Consider the following 22836-nt stretch of genomic DNA (forward strand, 5'->3'; position numbering starts at 1 on the left):
TAGATTGGTGGGGGTCCGACTGCTGGGACCTGCACTGATGTGCAGAATGTGCAGCTTTTATCCCCATAAGGCTGGGGTCACACTTGCATGTGCAATGCGAGAAACTCGCACGAGTCTCTCGCATAAATACCCGGCACAGCCACCGGCATTCGAGACTGGAGCGTTCAGCTGCATACAAATACATGCAACCGCACACTCCGATCCTGAGTGCCGGTGGCTATTCCGGGTATTGATGTGAGAGACTCGTGTGTATTTCTCGCATTGCACACGCAAGTGTGATCCTGGCCTTAGTATGGTGCTGCATGTACGACTCAATCACTGATCCATTCATTCCCTAAGTGACTGCAATTGGTTTTTAGTAGAAGCCCCCAGAGAGGATGAAAAGAGCTGTAGTCAGACATCCTACCTGCAGCTCCATTTTAAATTAGGGATAAAGGTGTAAAGCGAGAAAAGTTCCCCATTCTTCCGATCTTTGCGGTTTCCAATGGTCGGATTCCGCTGATCAATAAGTTATCACCTACCTAACCTGTGGATCGGTGACAACTTGTTTTTATCAAAGATCCATTAATGCAAACTACCATAATTATAAATCCCAGTTAGGTCGGTGTCACACTGGCGAGTGTAATGCGAGAAACTCGCGTGAGTCTCTCGCATCAATTCTTGGCACTGCTGCCGGCGGTTCGGACCGGAGCGTTCAGCTGCATAGAAATACATACAGCCGCACACTCTGGTCCCGAGTATCGGGAATTAATGCGAGTTTCTCGCATTACACTCACAAGTGTGACACCGACCTTATAGTGGAGCACAGCAGATTACAGGAGCCGCCTGTGTTTTACAGTCTGTGCTCCACTATATCGGGGGAAAACAGATATTTGCATATATCTGAAGGGTGGGCCCCTAGAGTCCATTCCCCCTATGGGCCCCAGACACCCCAGTGTCCCATAATCAGAATATAAGAATCTCCTTCTCTCCCAGTATGATCCCAATAAGACCAGTATAAGGGAAACTGTAATGATAATTTCCACTTTTAGCTAAATCTTTGGCCCCAGCAGTGAAGCAGGAACAGTCTCATGGCGCCAGACACGATTTTACAGGCATTCAGTTTACAGCACGTATCTCTATCGCCTCCATGTGGTAGAGAACGGAACTGCAGTCAGATAGTTCTCTGCAGTAATAGCCGAGATTGTTTCTATGGTAACACAGAAGCTACAGCCGCGGCGCACTGTGATGACGTAGGCAGCGCCTCTCCGGGCACCAACGGCTGGCAGAAGCTGGGAACCTGCAGGACACCGGGTATTCCTAACACGCCTCATAGTTGTAGTGTGCTCAGAGCCATTAGTTTGCTGAGGGGCTGTAGTAACTAAGGAACTACAAGTCTCAGCATGACTACATGTGAGCGGTGATTGAATTGTGTCTAGTCTTGCACTTATTATTGCTGTTTCTCTTCTCATGTGCGTTGTATACCAAATACGTGAGCCATGGTGCAGTATTAGGCTGTGGGCACAGGAGCTGGGTGGCAGGGTGACAGGATAGATTATAAGCAGAGGTCACACTGCGACGACTGAGGATGATCGCTCCAGAATCCTCCACAACGACATCATGCCCACTTAGAATATTCTAAGGCTGTGTTCAGACGGCGTCTCTTTCCATCAGTTATTGCGCTTGTTCTTAAAAGAAATGGTGGATAAAACGCCAACAAAATGCTCCAAAGATGACTTGAACATAAAGATTTCACTGTAATAACTACTTGCTGGACACTAGAGACGCGTGCGCGTGCTCGGGTACGCACCGAGTATTGGGGGTGCTCCGGGTACGCACCGAGTATTGGGGGTGCTCGGGTACGCACCGAGTATTGGGGGTGCTCGGGTACGCACCGAGTATTGGGGGTGCTCGGGTACGCACCGAGTATTGGGGGTGCTCCGGGTACGCCCCGAGTATTGGGGGTGCTCGGGTACGCACCGAGTATTGGGGGTGCTCGGGTACGCACCGAGTATTGGGGGTGCTCGGGCACGCACCGAGTATTGGGGGTGCTCCGGGTACGCACCGAGTATTGGGGGTGCTCGGGTACGCACCGAGTATTGGGGGTGCTCGGGTACGCACCGAGTATTGGGGGTGCTCGGGTACGCACCGAGTATTGGGGGTGCTCCGGGTACGCCCCGAGTATTGGGGGTGCTCGGGTACGCACCGAGTATTGGGGGTGCTCGGGTACGCACCGAGTATTGGGGGTGCTCGGGTACGCACCGAGTATTGGGGGTGCTCCGGGTACGCACCGAGTATTGGGGGTGCTCCGGGTACGCCCCGAGTATTGGGGGTGCTCGGGTACGCACCGAGTATTGGGGGTGCTCGGGTACGCACCGAGTATTGGGGGTGCTCGGGTACGCACCGAGTATTGGGGGTGCTCGGGTACGCACCGAGTATTGGGGGTGCTCGGGTACGCACCGAGTATTGGGGGTGCTCGAGTTACATGTTCGCGTCCCGGTGCCCATAAAACATGCAGCGATTGCCGTGTATGTCAGGTGATCCCCTCAATCCCCTACTATTTGTTTTCACAATAAAAAGGTGCTTTCTAGTGATGAGCGAATATACTCGTTACTCGAGATTTCTCAGGCATGCCTGGGGGTCCTCTGAGTATTTTTTAGTGCTCGGAGATTTAGTTTTTCTTGCCGCATCTGAATGATTTACATCTGTTAGCCAGCATAAGTACATGTGGGGGTTGCCTGGTTGCTACGGAATCCCCACATGTAATCAAGCTGGCTAAGAGATGTAAATCATTCAACTGCGGCAAGAAAAACTAAGTTTGAAGGGTGCCTTCTCCAAACTCCATTTTTAGATCTCTCCACAGGTGTTCTATGGGATTCAGGTCTGGACTCATTGCTGGCCACCTTAGAAGTCTCCAGTGCTTACTCTCAAACCATTTTCTAGTGCTTTTTGAAGTGTGTTTTGGGTCATTGTCCTGCTGGAAGACCCATGACCTCTGAGGGAGACCCAGCTTTCTCACACTGGGCCCTACATTATCCTGCAAAATTTGTTGGTAGTCTTCAGACTTCATAATGCCATGCACACGGTCAAGCAGTCCAGTGCCAGAGGCAGCAAAGCAACCCCAAAACATCAGGTAACCTCCGCCATGTTTGACTGTAGGGACCGTGTTCTTTTCTTTGAATGCCTCTTTTTTTCTCCTGTAAACTCTATGTTGATGCCTTTGCCCAAAAAGCTCTACTTATGTTTCTTCTGACCAGAGAACATTCTTCCAAAACGTTTTAGGCTTTTTCAGGTAAGTTTTGGCAAACTCCAGCCTGGCTTTTTTGTGTCTCGGGGTAAGAAGTGGGGTCTTCCTGGGTCTCCTACCATACAGTCCCTTTTCATTCAGACGCCGATGGATAGTACAGGTTGACACTGTTGTACCCTTGGACTGCAGGGCAGCTTGAACTTGTTTGGATGTTAGTCGAGGTTCTTTATCCAACATCCGCACAATCTTGCGTTGAAATCTCTTGTCAATTTTTCTTTTCCGTCCACATCTAGGGAGGTTAGCCACAGTGCCATGGGCTTTAAACTTCTTGATGACACTGCGCACGGTAGACACAGGAACATTCAGGTCTTTGGAGATGGACTTGTAGCCTTGAGATTGCTCATCCTTCCTCACAATTTGGTTTCTCAGGTCCTCAGACAGTTCTTTGGTCTTCTTTCTTTTCTCCATGCTCAATGTGGTGCACACAAGGACACAGGACAGAGGTTGAGTCAACTTTAATCCATGTCAACTGGCTGCAAGTGTGATTGTTATTGTCAACACCTGTTAGGGGCCACAGGTAAATTACAGGTGCTGTTAATTACACAAATTAGAGAAGCATCACATGATTTTTCCAACAGTGCCAATACTTTTGTCCACCCCCTTTTTTATGTTTGGTGTGGAATTATATCCAATTTGGCTTTAGGACAATTCTTTTTGTGTTTTTTTCATTTAAGACAAATTAAATGAAGATAATAAGAATTTGTGATTGCAATCATTTTCAGGAAGATACTGAGTATTATCTGACAGAATTGCAGGGGTGTCAATACTTTTGGCCATGACTGTACATATGGGGATTCCCTAACAACCCCCACATGTATTCAAGCTGTCTAGCAGCCACAAATCATGCAGCTGTTTCGAGATAAACAAAATCTCCGAGCACGCCAAAATGCTCAGGAAATCTCAAGTAACGAGTATTACTCTGAATCTGCGCCCTACTATTCATCTGTCTCCACACCCTCCATGCACATGATATCTGCACTTGATACTTGACTATTGCACTTAAACACACGGGCTGATGACCGGATCATGCAGCTTTGTATGAAAATCCCTATTTATTATAATTGCCAGACCTGAAATAACAAGCACTTTTCACCTATTGTGTCCCCCCATTTCCTTGTAGATTGTAAGCTGGCGAGCAGGGACCTCACCCCTAATGTCACTGTTTAAATTGTCTTAACTCGTACCGAATTAATTGTTTGTACATGTCCCCGCTTAATTGTAAAGTGCTGCAGAATATGTTGGCGCAATATAAATAAAAATTATTATTATTATTATTATACTCGCTCATCACTACTTGTAAGTCATTAAAGGGTATTCCCATCTCCAGGTTCCTATCCCAATACATAGTAGGTGTAATAATAATAATATTAGCAAATACTTACAATTAGTAATGTAGCATGGTTTTTCTGATTAGCCATGTCTCTTTCCTCATGTGCAGGCATTGCAGGACCTTAGGTATTCATGGTTTCAGCCACTGGTATAGTGACAGGTAGCTACTTGCTAGTGGTTGTTACCATGGATACCTAAGATCCTGCAATGCCTGCACATGAGGAAAGAGACATAGCTAATCAGAAAAACTATACTACATTTCTAATTGGATATATTTGCTACAATTATTATTGCACTTACCACATATTGAGATTGGATATTGGAGATGGGAATACAAAACCCTGCCATGATGTTTCCCCCCACACTTTTGGAGCGTTTGTGGGTGCCTGTCATTTCTTCCATGCACTGTATTCTCCAGCTGTGGTGTCTACTTCATGCATGTTCCCAAAGGCTTCTCTAAGAGATAAAAAATGCATGAAGAAATATGTATAAAAAAACACCAGAAAACATTTGCAAAAATGCATGAATATAATGGTGTTTCTTATAAGCCAGAAAAAAATGTAATAAAAAACTATGAGATATTAGTAGGTTATATGATTGGTGTTAGTTTTCCAATTTTTCTGTAAAATGTTAGTTGTGCATGATCCCTTTGTATTAACCAAACTGGAGATCTGCAGCGGAGATGATTGACTGCTATTGTGCTGTAACAGTACAGATCCAGGACTCCAGAGACCCTCCTCACTCAATGGGACCACCAGTTATCAAGATACTCAACCTGTGGAGAGCTGATAATTCCATTAAGGCCACATTCACACGGTCACTATTTGGTCAGTATTTTACATCATTATTTGTAAGCCAAAACCAGGAGTGGGTGATAAATGCAGAAGTGGTGCATATGTTTCTATTATACTTTTCCTCTGATTGTTCCACTCCTGGTTTTGGCTTACAAATACTGATGTAAAATACTGACCAAATACTGACCGTGTGAATATGACCTAACGAATGGAAGACCATGGCGCTTCGGCAGCACCCTTTTCAATTTTGCCGGTTTCTTTTTTATGTGAGCTCCATCCAGCTGTCTACATATTTTTTTATTTTTTTCTAGGTAAATTGCTGAACAAGACAATGTCCGTAAAAAAGACAAGAGGACCTTTGCAAAACGTTATAACAGTGACCAATGACTTGAAGCGTCAGGTATTTATTTATTTTACTCACTTATATAGCGCCATCATATTCCGCAACACTTTACAGACATCATCATCATCACCCTCCCCATTAGGGCTCACAATCTAAATTCGCTCTTAGGCTACAATCACATTTGCGTTGTGCGATGTTGCGTCGGCGACGCAACGCACAACGCAAACAAAAACGCACGCTAAAACGCATAGTTTTGCGACGCATGCGTCCTTTTTTGCCGAATTTTGGACGCAAAAAAAATGCATCTTGCTGCGTCCTCTGCGCCCTAACGCTTGCGGCAAAAAAACCGCATGCATCGCAAAACGCATGCAAACGCATGTCCATGCGCCCCCATGTTAAATATAGGGGTGCATGGCGCATGCGTCGCCGCGGCTGCGCCCGACGCAGCCCGGCAGAACGCAAATGTGAACGTAGCCTTAGTATGGCTTTAGAGGTAAAATTTTTTTTTTTTTTTTTTTTTTTTTATCTTTTGTTAACGTGAAAAGCATAAGTTAAGAAAGTTGAAGATGAAATGAACTCTAAAACGCCTAACGTTAAAGATGACACATTTTCTTTGTATTTTATGCAACAAAAATATTTTCATCTTTTACGTTTTAAAAATTACAAAAAGGAAAATGGGCTGATGCAAAAGTTTTGGTATTCTACATGCATGGCACCCCCTCATGAAACTATCACAGCTTGCAAATGCTGAATTTAAAGACAAGAGTCTTTAAATTCTGGTCTGAGGGATTTTCATCCATTCTTCCTAGGAAAATTCTTCCAGCTCTGTGAGATTCCAGGGTCGTCTTGTGCTCACTGCTATTTTGAGGTGTAGCTACAGATTTTCAATGATGTTCAGATCACGGGACTGTGAGGGCCATTGTAAAACCTTCAGCCTGTGCCTTTTGAGGTAGTGCTTAGGATCATTATCCATTTGTAGAAGCCATCCTGTTTTCATCTTCAGCTTTTTTTACAGATGGTGTTATGTTTCCTTCAAGAATTTGTTGAAATTTCATTGAACCCATTCTTCCATTGAATTAACAGTAATTTTGACCAGGTGTGCCCAAACCTTTACATGCCACTGTATGCTTTTAATGACTTCTCATTACTGAATACTCCCCACAGCAGATGATGAGATGATCTTGCTATCCATGCCAATGCAGGTTATCATTCATTAGTCACTATGGAATACAGCCATGTGAGGAGCTTTCTGGTATGTAATCCTCAGCATTTAGAGGAATCCCTTCCCCATTCTTTTATATTGCAGGTTGGTAATTATGCGTATCTCATGTGCCTTTCACACTGACCGGGCTGCTATTAGCATAGTTTAATTATGATGATTTTTTACATTGGGTAAATGCTTCTTCTATCTCCAGTCTTCTGCTCTTCTGGATAAACCTTTGAAGCTATTTTAGAATAAAGAATTATCCGCTCTCTTAGACACAAGGTAGCTGGAGAATTCACATCAATTTTCATGTCAGTCCGAGCTCGGCACAACTGTTGGACAACGTCTTGGAATTTAGATTGTCCATGTATCTCCAGCTTTGGTGGTAAAGAAAGCAACTTACACAAAAACAGTATATTGAAAAAATCCATTACTGAGAAATCAGCTTTTGAAATTATATGCATATGAGGCTGAATAGCTTTTTGAATGTAGAAGCACAAAGCCTCTGTCACTCTCTGTCACGCACAGACACAGGTACGCCGGCGGAAGACACAGCATAGAAATTCGATGGGATGGAAAAGGGAGACGAAGGCCCTAAAGGTAGGGAGCGAGGGATGGGACACCTGTTGACACCAACCTGTGCCTGTCCCTAAGCTCCCCTAACACCCTATGCATGTCCTTCCCACCGCCTCCATCATGCGCCTAGTCCCCGATTGTCACCTCAATGTACCCTGCCTAGTGCACTGGCCGGCTAGGACGCCAGCCTCACCACTGCAGATGGTAACACACAGGGGAAGAGATAAACACAGGACAGACAAAAAAGGAAGAAATACTCCGCTCCGTCTTCTCAGCAAAACAATGTGCCGAAAAACTTGGTATCTGATTTAAGGGCATACACATTAACCCCTTCGGGCTTTTTTCAGTTTTGTGTTTTCGTTTTTCACTCCCCTTCTTCCCAGAGCCATAACTTTTTTGTTTTTCCGTCAATATGGCCATTTGAGGGCTTATTTTTTGAATGACGAGTTGTACTTTTGAATGACACCATTGGTTTTACCATGTCGTGTACTCGAAAACGGGGAAAAATTTCCAAGCGTGGTGAAATTGCAAAAAAAGTGCAATTCCACACTTGTTTTTTGTTTGTTTTTTTTGCTAGGTTCACTAAATGCTAAAACTGACCTGCTATTATCATTCTTCAGGTTATTACGAGTTCATAGACACCAAACATGTCTAGGTTATTTTTTATCTAAGTGGTGAAAAAAAAAATTCAAACTTTGGGGAAATTTTTTTTTTTTTTAAATTTTCCGAGACCCGTAGCGCCTCCATTATCCGTGGCCTTGGGTTGGGTGAGGGTTTAGTTTTTGCACTCTGAGCTGACCTTTTTAATGATCCCACTTTTGTGCAGATACTGTACGTTCTTTTGATCGCCCGTTATTGCATTTTAATGCAATGTCGCGGTGACCAAAAAAACTTAATTCTGGCTTTTCGATTTTTTTTCTCACTACGCCGTTTAGCAATCAGGTTAATCCTTTTTTTTATTGATAGATTGGGCGATCCTGAACACGGCGATACCAAATATGTGTATGTTTGATTTTTTTTTTTATTGTTTTATCTTGAATGGGCGAAAGGGGGGGGTGATTTGAACTTTTATTTTTATTTTTTTATATTTTTAAAAACTTTTTTCTTTAACTTTTGGCATGCTTCAATAGTCTCCATGGGAGGCTAGAAGCTGCCATAGCTCAATTGGCTTTGCTACATAGAGGCGATGCTCAGATCGCTCCTATGTAGCAGAATTACTGCATTGCTGTGAGCGCCGACCACTGGGTGGCGCTCATAGCAGTCCTGCATCAACAACCATAGAGGTCTCAAGGAGACCTCTGGTTGTTATGCCGACGAACTGATGACACCCGATCATGTGACGGGGGTCAGCGGTGCACGTATTTCTGGCCCGATGGCAGGAAGCGCGCTTTAAAAGACGCTGTCAGAGTTTGACAGCGGCATTTAGTTAGTTAATGGGTGCGGGTGGATCGCGATTCCACCCACGCCTATTGCGGGCACATGTCAGCTGTCCAGGCTTTGATGAGGGCTCACCGCTGGATCCCACATCAAAGCGGGGTACTGCCATTGGACGTACTATCCCGTCCGATGTCAGTAAGGGGTTCAAAGTTTAAAAAGTTGCAATATTTTCAAACTTGTCACCAGACTTCTGATTTTTCCACAAATAAACGTCATATGGAAGAAATGTTACCACTCTCATGAAGCAATATGTCACAAAGAAAAATTCTCAGAATCAGTGGGATCTTTTGAAACGTCCTTTCATAAAGTAACACTGGTCAGAATTGTAAAATTTGGCCTGGCCATGAAGTTGGGGGATAAAGCAGGTGAAAGAACTACATGCGAATATATATATATATATATATATATATATATATATATATATATATAATTGTCTAAGGGTTTTTCCGTCTGTCTGTCTTTCTGTCTGTCTGTCTGTCCTGGAAATCCCACGTCTCTGGTCGAGGCCACCAGGCCTCGACCAATCAGCGACGGGCACAGCGACGATGATGTCATAAAGGACGTAGACATCCCGCGTCTCTGATTGGTCGAGGCCGCCAGGCATCGACCAATCAGAGACGGTCACAGCGACGATGATGTCATAATGGTTGCCATGGCGACGATGATGTCATAAATGTTGCCTCGACCAATCAGCGACGGGCACAGTCTGCCGCGAATTCTGGAATCATCATTGTCCATATACTACGGGGACATGCATATTCTAGAATACCCGATGCGTTAGAATCGGGCCACAATCTAGTATATATATATATATATATATATATATATATATATTGAAGTTGGGGGATAAAGCAGGTGAAAGAACTACATGCGAATATATATATATATATATATATATATATATATATATATACATATATATATATATATATATATATACATACAGTGGGGCAAAGAAGTATTTAGTCAGTCAGCAATAGTGCAAGTTCCACCACTTAAAAAGATGAGAGGCGTCTGTAATTTACATCATAGGTAGACCTCAGCTATGGGAGACAAACTGAGAAAAAAAAATACAGAAAATCACATTGTCTGTTTTTTTAACAATTTATTTGCATATTATGGTGGAAAATAAGTATTTGGTCAGAAACAAACAATCAAGATTTCTGGCTCTCACAGACCTGTAACTTCTTCTTTAAGAGTCTCCTCTTTCCTCCACTCATTACCTGTAGTAATGGCACCTGTTTAAACTTGTTATCAGTATAAAAAGACACCTGTGCACACCCTCAAACAGTCTGACTCCAAACTCCACTATGGTGAAGACCAAAGAGCTGTCAAGGGACACCAGAAACAAAATTGTAGCCCTGCACCAGGCTGGGAAGACTGAATCTGCAATAGCCAACCAGCTTGGAGTGAAGAAATCAACAGTGGGAGCAATAATTAGAAAATGGAAGACATACAAGACCACTGATAATCTCCCTCGATCTGGGGCTCCACGCAAAATCCCTCCCCGTGGGGTCAGAATGATCACAAGAACGGTGAGCAAAAATCCCAGAACCACGCGGGGGGACCTAGTGAATGAACTGCAGAGAGCTGGGACCAATGTAACAAGGCCTACCATAAGTAACACACTACGCCACCATGGACTCAGATCCTGCAGTGCCAGACGTGTCCGGGCCCGTCTGAAGTTTGCTGGAGAGCATTTGGATAATCCAGAGGAGTTTTGGGAGAATGTCCTATGGTCTGATGAAACCAAACTGGAACTGTTTGGTAGAAACACAACTTGTCGTGTTTGGAGGAAAAAGAATACTGAGTTGCATCCATCAAACACCATACCTACTGTAAAGCATGGTGGTGGAAACATCATGCTTTGGGGCTGTTTCTCTGCAAAGGGGCCAGGACGACTGATCTGGGTACATGAAAGAATGAATGGGGCCATGTATCGTGAGATTTTGAGTGCAAACCTCCTTCCATCAGCAAGGGCATTGAAGATGAAACGTGGCTGGGTCTTTCAACATGGCAATGATCCAAAGCACACCGCCAGGGCAACGAAGGAGTGGCTTCGTAAGAAGCATTTCAAGGTCCTGGAGTGGCCTAGCCAGTCTCCAGATCTCAACCCTATAGAAAACCTTTGGAGGGAGTTGAAAGTCCGTGTTGCCAAGCGAAAAGCCAAAAACATCACTGCTCTAGAGGAGATCTGCATGGAGGAATGGGCCAACATACCAACAACAGTGTGTGGCAACCTTGTGAAGACTTACAGAAAACGTTTGACCTCTGTCATTGCCAACAAAGGATATATTACAAAGTATTGAGATGAAATTTTGTTTCTGACCAAATACTTATTTTCCACCATAATATGCAAATAAAATGTTAAAAAAACAGACAATGTGATTTTCTGGATTTTTTTTTCTCAGTTTGTCTCCTATAGTTGAGGTCTACCTATGATGTAAATTACAGACGCCTCTAATGTTTTTAAGTGGTGGAACTTGCACTATTGCTGACTGACTAAATACTTTTTTGCCCCACTGTATGTATATATATATATATATATATATATATATATATATATATATATATATATATATATATATATATATATATATATATATATATATATATATATATATAGTTTGGCAAATGAAATCCTGCTGACAGATTACCTTTAATGTACGTCCTAGGGTGAATCTACACTTAAGGGGTCCCGCAAATTCCTAAATGAAAGGGTTATTCCCATCTGGAACATTATATGCCATAAATGTCCAAAACATGTAGGTCCCACCCCTATAGCTTGTATCTGTTGAAATAGTAGTATGGAGTCTGGTGCCGCCAGGAATGAAGAGGTTGACTTTCATGCTCTGATCTTACTATTCTGTTAAATAGGAGGTCCAAAAATGTTCCAGCTAAAGTGCTGGGCGATATTCAGATATTCAGATCTCCTATTCATATGGAGAAAGAGAGGAGCTCATGATGGCGCCTCCTTATTAACAGATGCGTATAATGGGGTGCCGTTCTCAGGATAGTTACGGATCACAGCATTCAGTGGCAGGAAATACAAGGTTATTTAATCTAAAAATATAATAAGGTTTTATTTATTTTTATTAAGTTTTCAAGATTATAACAAATAAAACCCTAAAAGAACCCCACCTGCTCCCATCTCTGCATCCCATCCAACCTCTTGAGCAGATGTGTTCACAATGCGTGATCGTATCATATGCCAAAGTCTCTGCTAAAAGGGGTTTTCCAGTTTTAGAAAATGCCTATTCCCAAGCGGAGAATGTGTTAATAAAAACAAACTGTGATTTACTCACAGAGTAATATTTATTGTAGCATTTTGAGGAAGACCCCTCAACCTTTACGGTGGGGAAGATTAGCAGACAGTACTCTAGACCAGGCCTGCACAACATGCGGCCCTCTGAAGGATGGTGTGTGGCCTGCGGAGCTACTCGGGAGACTTCTTCATATAGTCAATTGTATTTGCATCAAAAAGACGCTAATACATTTGAATACTTTGTTGCGCTGGGACTTTGTCAGAATAGAGTGGCTGTCAGCCCAGGCCCCGATGTGCGTTGGTGTGATGGCGCCAGCACACCACTGACCTCATCACACTGCTGGACATCGGGGCCGCAGAACTGGTTAACGCTCCAGGAGGAGCCCAAGATGAATTGTGGGGTTACTGAAAAGATACATTACCGGGCAATGGAGCACATTATGGGGTGATTGGAGTATTGTAAAAGGAGGTATAGCAGAGCGAGGGGCAGGAGGGACATTATGCAGGGAAGTATTGTGGGTGAGACTTGGAAAGGGGCAGTTTGGTGTGATATTATGGAGATTGGCATTGTGGGTGTTATATGAAAAGAGGTACTTTGGGGGATATTATGGAGAGGGGCAATGTGTGAGGGGCCATTATGGAAAGGGGCAATGTGGGGAGATATTTTGTGCAGGAAGCACGGTGAGGGGCAATTATTTATTCAGGAGCGCAGCATGGGAGATCTTTTAGTTTATGGGGCAGTATAATGATACATTTATTTTTAAGGGCATTATGTCGGGAAGTGCTGCTGAAGACTGAAAAGAGGGAAATCTGCAGAGACGAGCTTTGGGCATGGAATCTTATCATGCCGTCTGGACAAAATAGAGAAGTAAAAAAGGAGAATGACTCCAGTCAGAGAAAATGTCGTTCATTTGTGATATGGACTTTGTCTCATCAGTACTGTGGTTTCTGTGTGATCTGCAGTCTGATGATGACTGATAACAACTCCCAGTATCTTCTTACCATTGTTAAGGACACATTGGGATTTATAGGTTCATGCGATACAATTGTATATGGGGCGGTCCTGACATTGCAATGAATCGCTGTACTAAGCTTGGTGCTGTATACATGTACTAATGGTGGTTCTGGCTCTACATTCATGTACTGACGATAGTTTCCAGTAGTTTCCGTAGTTTCTGGAACTATATTCATGTACTGATGATGTTTCTGGCACTGCATTCAAGTACTGATAGTAGCTCTGGCTGCATTCATGTACTGATGATGCTTCTTGCGCTGCATTCATGTACTGATGATGGTCCTAGCGCTGCAGTCATGTATGGATGGTAGTTCTGGCACTGCATTCATGTGCTAACGGTCCTTCTGGCACTGCATTTGTTTACTGACGATTAATCTGGTGCTGCATTCATGTACGGATGGTGGTTCTGCACTGCAAAAATGTACAGACAGTGGTTCTGGCGCTGCATTTTTGTACTGAGAGTGGTTTTCGCTCTACATACATGTACTGACTGTGGTTCTGGCACCACACTCATGTGCTGGCAGTGGTTCTGATTTTTTACACATACAGCAATCCATAATGTTCTTAATAGCTATGTAAAAGCTTAAAAATCCTCAAAAGTTAGGCTAGGTTCACACTGCGTTGTGTGAACCCGTTTAACGGACTACGTTACACCGCGGCATAACGCGGTGTAACGTAGTCCGTTAACGCCGCCATTGCTTGTAATGGCGAGCGCATCGCTAGCGCACGCCCACATTGGGCGTGCGCTAGCGATGTGCCGTCATTTGAGTGACGGACCTCGAACACTGCTTGCAGCGTTCGCGGTCCGTTCCTTGCTAGCGCAGATCGGGCATCTGCGCTAGCGGGATCGGCAAACGCGATCCCTTTTGGGACATTGCGTTAGCGCAATCCGCTAGCATATGCGCTAAACGGATTGCCCTAACGCAATGTGAACCTAGCTTTAGAGATTTGAGATTATGAGGAGAATTTGGTCAGTTTCTGCTCCCAAAACTCAGTTTAAGGCTGGTTTCAGACTTGCGTACGGGAGTGCTGCGGATGGCAGCGTACTTCCTCCCTTCTTCCTCCTTGAAAAGACGCCTACGCCTCCTTGCGTCCTGCAGTGCCTTGTGTACCTATCTTTAACATTGGGTACACAGGGACGTACACTGTATGTGGATGCCTCCGCATGCGCTGTTTTGGTGCTGCACTGAACGCAACATGTTGCATTATGTTGCGGTCGACGCAGCGCCAAAACGGCACATGCGTAGGCATCCACATACAGTGTACGTCCCTGCCTATCCAATGTTAAAGATAGTTACGCAGGGCACCGCAGGATGCAAGGAGGCGTAGGCGGAGTGTAGGCATGGTTTCAGGGAGGAAGAAGGGAGGAAGTACGCTGCCATCCGCAGCACTCCCGTACGCACGTTTGAAACCAGCCGTAGTTAGAGGGTTTTTTTGGAACAGAAACTTTGCAAATCCTCATAAAATACTGAAATTTTTTTTCTGGTGATGAATTAATGTACTGATGGCGGTTCTGGTGATATATTCATGTAAATACCCCTTAAAATTTTTTGTTGCCCTTGGTATTGGTTCAGTATGGCAATATGGTTCTTGGACCAAAAAATGTTGTGCACCACTGATCTAGACCAAATCAGACCAGTGATTGGCTGCAGGAACCAGGTGACTGTATTCACTATGTGTTCACTATTTAAGCATCGGGGGCTTTCTGAGACGCTGGACTGCATACATTGAGCAATCTGGTATGAAATAATTCAACTGCAGGGGAATTATGGTATTACTACGCCAATCAGGCCCACAGCCCAGTCACTACCAAACACTATTTAGAAACTAATAATTTCAGATCCGTCATTGGCATCTTTTATGGCATGTCAATTAACCATTCCATAAAAGTGCAATCGGTGGGTTACTTTCATCAGTTGTAAGTGAAAAAGAATTGGTGGAAGTCCCAGTGGTCATATCACTGTTATCACAATTTTATGGTATGTTGACATGAATTGATATGCCACAAAGTTTTTTTTTTTACAAGTAAGCCTTATTCACACAGTGTTGATTATTTTCTAGTATAGAAAAAAATACATACCCATTTTAATTAATCAGCCGTGTTTAATATTCATTCATTTTTAAACAGCACCTGCCGATTAACTTTCCACCAAACTCCATATATGGGTTTGCAGGTATATGAAATGTAAATCCATTGACACCTTTACATCTTCTTTCTGTTGCTGCATTCCTGAGAAATTCGCTTTTTAGTCCATGTTCAAATGATGTGTTAAGTGCTCTGGTCACGATAGAGCACTTAAGGAGCTCTTTCCTCCCAAGGTTCTTTCCTTACCATCCCCAGCATCTTTAGCTTGATTGGTAGCTCACTGATCGTGTGCATAATGTCACACGTGAGCTACCAGTCAAGCTGGGTAGTAAAACACCCTTGGGTGACAGGGGATAGTTAAGTGACCTGTCACACCCAGAGCATTTAAGGCCGTGTCTCTTTTCAGTCAATGTTTGTTCCTGAGCGAAGTTTGGTATAAAAAAAAATACAAGAAACGAACCGCTCTGTAGTCACCTTCCTCAGGACCAACAACAAGTCTCTGCCACTGCTCCTGGTTCCTGGCATCACATCAACAGGGCGACAGCCAATAAGTCAGCCTGGCAACTCCGAGTGGGACATTACGTGTAGCCTGGCAGAGCCACTGAGGTCACTGACTGTCAGCCGCGCTGTCAACTGGACTTTACTGCCATTAAGTTGTTTCAGAAAAGTATTACCTCTGAAAATTGAAATCAACTCTCAGAGTTCTCTCACGTGTATCTGACATATTTCACCTTTTGTATATTTTTACTTTCGTAAACAGGATAAACCACAAATAGCATTTTAGATATTTGCATTGCATTAATGAATTCTGGGCAGTTATGCAATAAAGTGAAACCAATGTCTGCTCTGCCTAATTGTCATTTGCATTGATCAAGTATTTTTTTGGGGTGTGATGTTTTAAGGATGTTCAGGACTATTGAGTCATTGTAATTCATATGATACTAGGAGTGTCAGCTTAATGAGAACACCGGGCCACACCTTTGTGTTACCTGCACAATAGCTTCTGAAATCCTTTTCGGTATTCCACCTTCTTAGACACGTGAAAAACTGACTGTGGAATCAACATGTTATTCATACCCCTGACATGAAGTGACTCCAAAATGCTAGCAATCTGGGATGTTGGAACTAAGAACACGGCTTTCAATTTGAGTGTTGATCTTGTGTTTATAGGGGGTTTTTCCTTAAAAAAAAAAGAAAAACTCACTGGTAAGTAAAAGTTGACAAATTACAGCTGCTCTTTGGGTGTTATCAAAAGGTCATTCTAAAGGAAATAGGTAATGTCCAAAGCGGATGCACGTGTTATGTAAAGGCCCATATACACATTCAATGTTGACCGAGCATGCCGATATCAACGGGTTTGGCCAACAGTCTAATGTCCCCATTGTCCGGAAGGATGATGTCAGGGGAGAGAAGAGTTTGGCATGTCTGATTTCAGACTGCCATCCTTTTATCATAGAAGTAAGCTGATGCCAAATGTGTCTTTCGGTGGCTCTCTCGTAGAGAGCATGGGAGGTCTCAGCCATCTGAGCGCTCTGTGTATGGGAGTTCGGGAGAGATGACTATCAACTGTACGATCAGCTGAACAATTGTTCTGGGGACAGCTGTCTAAAATGTATGGGGGTGTTTCAGAAGAGAGAGGAGGGGGTGTAATGTCTGCCTGAGGCCACATCCCAATACCCTGTGACACCTGTACAGGGATCTGGTTTTACAATAGGACCCAGTAGAATGCTACCCTGGAAAGGCTGCCATCCAGAGGTAGGAATGGTCACTAAGCGGGGTCAAAACACTAAGCAAAGCAATTGCAGAAGATGCACACCTAGCCAAGAAACACTAAGCTATATCTGGCATCCTCCAGCAGCAAGCTGGAAGCCTTAGTAGGGTGTGGTGCTCTCCAGTTGGCTGGAACAGGGAGTTAATAACTTCAGCTTGACCGCACATACACCCATAATGCCAGACAGAGCGATACAACAGGTCCCAGCGGTTCTAACCTTAGTGGCTGTACAGATCTTGCCATCCAGAGCTTCTGACTTTTCTTTTACCAGCAATGCCAGCAGAGTGAATACTTTGGTGCCTGGCGACAAAAGCAGAAGTCGCAGGAGCGGGCTCTCCTGGAGATGTGACGGGGGTGGGTGGGTTATCATTTCTTTCTGGTTTTGTATGTAATTTATTCGGAAATAATGTTTCCCATGGTTGTAATTATTTGAAAAATGTATAGTAAAAAGATTCTGATTAAAAAAAATGTATGGGGTTATTCGGGTCCTTTGCAGTGTGTGTCAGGAGGTTTTCCCGACATGTGCCTACAGCATTCTCAATACACTCCTGTGTTAAATAAAATTCTACCATGCTGTACAGGTTTTGTTTGCGGGATGCTTCTAGATGGAATAGCGCAGCAGACTGCAATATTTTATACAGGTGAAAAAATATTGTCTACTGAAGTATATAAGTTCAATGGAGGCCAGGAGGACATGCTTTAGGTCTTCACCAGGAAAATATGTTTGATGCATGCATCGGGAACTTTCCCTGTATATAAGGCATAATGTAGTGTGAATGTAGCCTTACGTTTAGTCCATTACAGCTCGCGAAGAAGTTGTCATGGCCATCAGCCAGCTATCTCGGACTCCAGGAGTAGCAGCAACCAACAACTTTGGAAAGTTTTTAGAGGCTTGACCAGTAAAGATGTCTACTTTTTAGCCTTTCTAAGGATATGTTCACACTGCTGTCAGAGGTTGGACCTTACTAGGAGCTGTGGTATGGCCAGACCATGTCCCTGTATGATCAGACACGGCCATTACACAGTACACAGCAGGAGCACATTTATAAGATTACCTCGGCACAGGAACATTTTTTTTAAACCCATCCAGTTGTGAAAATTATTATTATTGCAAAATATATTAATTAAAATGAAAATTGTTTGTGGAAAAACCCCTTTAGTGCACAGTCAGAATTAGTATGGGATGTATGTTACAAAGTTGCATCCTGATCGATCCCCACTTTTGGGTTACTGTGTGGTTTTTGTATAGAACCACCTTTTCCTTCGGAAATTCTACTTTTATCTGTGTAGTCTAATAATATAATTGGACTTTTTCTTTTGTCTTCTAGTTTGATAATTTACTTCAGGAGACCTTAGAAAAAGATGTTCTGGAGCCCAGAACCGGAAAAGATGTTTATAAAAGGTAATGTAATATCTACAACGTAAAAAATATAGGGTGACAATTTACAGGTTATACCCGACACCTTATTAATATCCAGTATATAAGGGCCAGTAACTTTATTAATAGAGGTACATTCACACTAGCTTGGATGTGTGGTCTTGTTCTCTATTTGTATTAAACCTTTTTGGCAGCACGGTGGCTCAGTGGTTAGCACAGCAGCCTTGCAGCACTGGAGTCCTGGGTACAAATCCCATCAAGGACAACATCTGCAAGGAGTTTGTATGTTCTCCCCGCGTTTGCGTGGTTTTTCTCTCACACTCCAAAGACATACTGATAGGGAATTTAGATTGTGAGCCCCATTGGGGACAGCAATGATAATGTGTGCAAACTGTAAAGCGCTGCGGAATATGTTAGCGCTATATAAAAATAAAAATTATTATTATTATTTGGACATGTGCACTCCCACTCCCAATAGCCACAGGTGATTTTAAGTAGTTAGCTGGTCCACTCCTGACCCATAAATTGTAGGCTTTTTTGCCCTGGAGAGGTGAAAAAACAGGACAGGGACCCAATTACGAAGGACGCCTTAACGTGGCAATTGGGCTCACATATATTGGCCAATTTATGCGCGAAGTACCTTCCTTTTTTCATAGCAATTTTTGCAGATAAATATTTCATGTGTACATTATATAGCGCTTTTTTCCTATTTTCTATGACAGTAATGCAATTTCAATGTTCTAGAGTAATTATTCTTGGTAAATATTTAATTATTTTTGGTAAATAGTGATGCAATGATGATCTTTTTCAACGTATATGGTTTTTTGGTTGGCGCCTGTTCACACTAGCTTGGATGTGCTGGTCTTGTTCTATTTGTACGTCCTATTGATAATCAGAAGATAGGTGCAAAGTATAGCAAAGAAACAGGAAAGCGAAAATCCTTAGCTGGAATCTCATAGACTTAAACATCAGTAGAATATCAGAACATCCAAATGAATCTATCACCAGCAGGGAGACAGAATATAAAGCTGCACCCAAAAGGTGATAGGCACACAAATGAAAATACCTGTTTTAAGCTAAGCAGATTGCAGCTAGAAAAACAGAACACCCAGAATAAAGGTGTGAGTCCTGTGGTTTGGCAGAAAGACAAGCCAACCACAGAACACAAACTCAAGGGATCGAATCCAGGAACATGACAAAAGCTTTGGGCCCCCTGGATTGATGGATCAGGGTTTGCATCAAGAGAGTTACAGAGATACCGTTTAGGTCTTTTCTGAATACTAGGCCTTTATACTACATCAATTCCATATACATTATATTTCTTCCAACATACCCTTACATCAGTATTTAAAGGGATTGTCCACTACTAGGACAACCCTTTCTTGATCAAAATGATTGCCCCCCATAAAATAATAAAGCTTATACTCACCTCCTGTGCTGGCGCCATTCCTGCGTTGTCAGCACTCGCTCTCTTGGGGCTCCTGTGCAGTTGCATGACACATGAATCCTGGTGTCCAATCAGTGTTGGTGTCACTTTCCCCGCCTTCAGACAAATCTAATATATAATTGCCTAGAATACTACTTCCTGCAATTTGTGCCAACTTCCTGTCCGGAGCTAATGTCCGGAGATAATGTCCGGAGCTAATGTCCGGAGATAAGTGACGTCAACAGTGTCCAGTGTCTGATTGGTTGCCGCCTGCTGCGAGCGACCAATCAGAAACGTGCCGTACTGTGACACACTCCGCCCGCCATTTTGGTGTGATTTTTGAATTTTTACCTCACAGCAAGTTTCTACTGCGTGGAGGCGGGCCCAGTGACGTTGCTCTTCAAGCTCCTGCCGAATTTCGTCAAAAAAATGATAATACCATTTACCAAAACTATATATATTTAGTTGTGAAGTGGTTCAGTGACATTTTCACACCAATTTTGAACTTTTGTTTGGTGTTTTCTCCATATACTGCCTATTATTCACTGACTGTTATACTGAGAGACTGCCGTTTATTAACCTCTTCTTTGCCACATTGGGTATATTGCTCTATTATTTGCCACATAAGGACATTGTCCATTATTGCCCAGTAATTTCTCTGCAATATAAACTGCCTATTTATTAATATCTGCATTCCTGCAAAGAACTATTGCCTATTATTAAATGGCTATTTTCCTACTACTTGACATTGTTCTTAAGCAAAGAACCGTTGTTGTGGCATTTGCCACAACACGCAAAGTTGTCGTCTGATGTCTTTCATCCCTCCCCTCATAAGCATGTTCATGGATCCTGTGTAACTGTACCTTAAATAACAAGAATTGTCAAGAGCTGGTGAGTGCAGCCATTTTTTGTTCTTTCTTACTATTATTTATTAATTGTATTATTTTTACATTTGAATAAATAAAGTATATATGGATTCTAGACTCCCGATTCTTTAGAATCGGGCTGCCATCTAGTAGAACATAAAGAGGAAGTCCGGGCTGCAGCTGATCTCGGAGTTCCTCTTCCTGATCAGTTCGACATCACATGTCACAACAACAGCACGGGAGCCCCGGGAGACAGAGTACCGACATCGCGGGAATGGCACTAGCATGGGAGGCGAGTATAAGATTTATTATCTTATAGGGGCCTGAGGTTGAGGATGAGCACCTTTACGCCATCCATTTCCAATAGGAGTCCAGAAGATAAAAGTGCTACTCTCACCTCTTTTTAGCACTTCCATTAAGACTAAATGGAGTGAATGTGCACATGCTGGATCTTTGCTCCCTTTAGACAAGGTCCTACTAAACCCTCTTCTCATGATCGACGGGGTTCCTAGTGGTTGGCCTCCAGCAATCGGAACATTATCTCCTATTCTGTGGGTAGGTAAACTTGGTACAACACTTAAAGGGGTTGTCCACTACTAGGACAACTCCTTCTTTATCAAATTGTTTAGCCCCCATAAAATAGTGAAGCCTATTCTCACCTCCTGTGCTGACGCGTTCCCTTAATGTCGACACTTACTCTCCCTTGGGCTCCAGTGCTGTTGTTGGGACACATGACCTCGGCGCCAAATCAGTGCTGGCGTCACTGTCCCCACTTTTTGACAAATCGAACATGAAGAGGAAGTCCGGGCTGCAGTTGATCTTGGACTTCTTCTTCCTTCTCAATTCGACAGGAGGCGGGGACAGTGACGCCAGCGCTGATTGGGCACTGGCGTCACGTGTCGCAACAACAGCATGGGAGCCGCGGGAGACAGAGTGCCGACATTGCGGGAATGGCGCCAGCACAGGAGGTGAGTATAAGCTTAATTATTTTATGGGGGCTATGTGAGGGATATTAGAAGTAGACAACTTCTTTAAATAAGCTCTGTTCCAGCAGTAATCAACGAAGCATGGTATTTTCACCTTTACCGAACTGTGGTTTATCTTTTGCACTTTAATATGACTTGTTATACTGTGTTGGGAGTACGGTTCGGGAGGTGAGGTCTGGTTCCCTTTTGTCCGTAATTGTCCTTAAATTTCAAAATCATCAATAAAAAAAGTTGATAAAAAAAAAAATGGTTTTAACTGCTGGAAACCCCTTTACATTTCTTGACTGGTTTAGAAGAATAATTTTCTTATACTCTGTAGCAGAGGCTGAATTAATAGAGAGTAGTCTCCCGTCTAGTACCCTTCATCCATTAGTCAGAGAGGAGAGCACCTCTGGGGAATGCAGCATGTTTATAGATTTCAATGGGAAAGGTATAATGGATCAGTTCCCTTGGATGCTGCTGCAAGGCACTTAAAGCATGCTGTATTGCCCCCTAGATTACATCTGATGTGTGGGAGTTGCAGCATTGTGGCAACTGGTGATCACTGAATTATAGAAATACTGTAGATAGCCCCTTCAAAACGCTCATGTACATGACTATATTTTCGATCCGAGTGTGATCTGACAAAACATCGGATTGCTCACAGACCAATGTTACTCGAAGGAGACATGCACATGCCCGAATTTTTTTCTTGGACTGAGCTGGTCCATGGAAAAAATCACAGCATGCTTGAATCGGATCCAATTGGACTGCACTTGGCCATACAAGTAAATGGGTCCATCAAAAAAAATCAGACTGCATTCAAGATAGCTTCCGAGTGTGGTCCGATTTTCATCGACTGGCACAATAGAGAAAATGGAGAATAATCGAACCAATATTCTCAGATGAGAGACAATACGGTTATGTGACCCGAGCCTAACAATAATAGGCAGTGCCCAAAGCAAATTAAAGGGTTTCTTCAATGCCAACTACACATAGGACAAGTGCTGGATATCTGTTGATCATGAATGTAGTATGGAATGTACGTATAGACGTGAAGCCATCGATACCGATCACCTCCCAATATGGATGTGT

At 43.2% G+C, this 22836-nt stretch overlaps 1 protein-coding gene across 1 annotated transcript in view; it reads left to right on the forward strand.

Annotated features, from left to right (window-relative positions):
- The first annotated feature begins 1235 nt into the window (after window positions 1-1235).
- NPHP1 (nephrocystin 1) overlaps window positions 1236-22836 on the forward strand; it is a 97517-nt gene continuing 75916 nt past the window's right edge. Inside the window, exons 1-3 of the mRNA XM_069768995.1 lie at window positions 1236-1293; window positions 5721-5809; window positions 18435-18508. Of these exons, the coding sequence (XP_069625096.1) occupies window positions 5741-5809; window positions 18435-18508 (143 nt within the window). The 5' untranslated portion in view covers window positions 1236-1293; window positions 5721-5740. The remainder of the gene's footprint in view (window positions 1294-5720; window positions 5810-18434; window positions 18509-22836) is intronic.

The sequence above is a fragment of the Ranitomeya imitator genome, chromosome 5 (genome assembly GCF_032444005.1).
Source record: "Ranitomeya imitator isolate aRanImi1 chromosome 5, aRanImi1.pri, whole genome shotgun sequence".
Taxonomy (NCBI): Eukaryota; Metazoa; Chordata; class Amphibia; order Anura; family Dendrobatidae; genus Ranitomeya; species Ranitomeya imitator.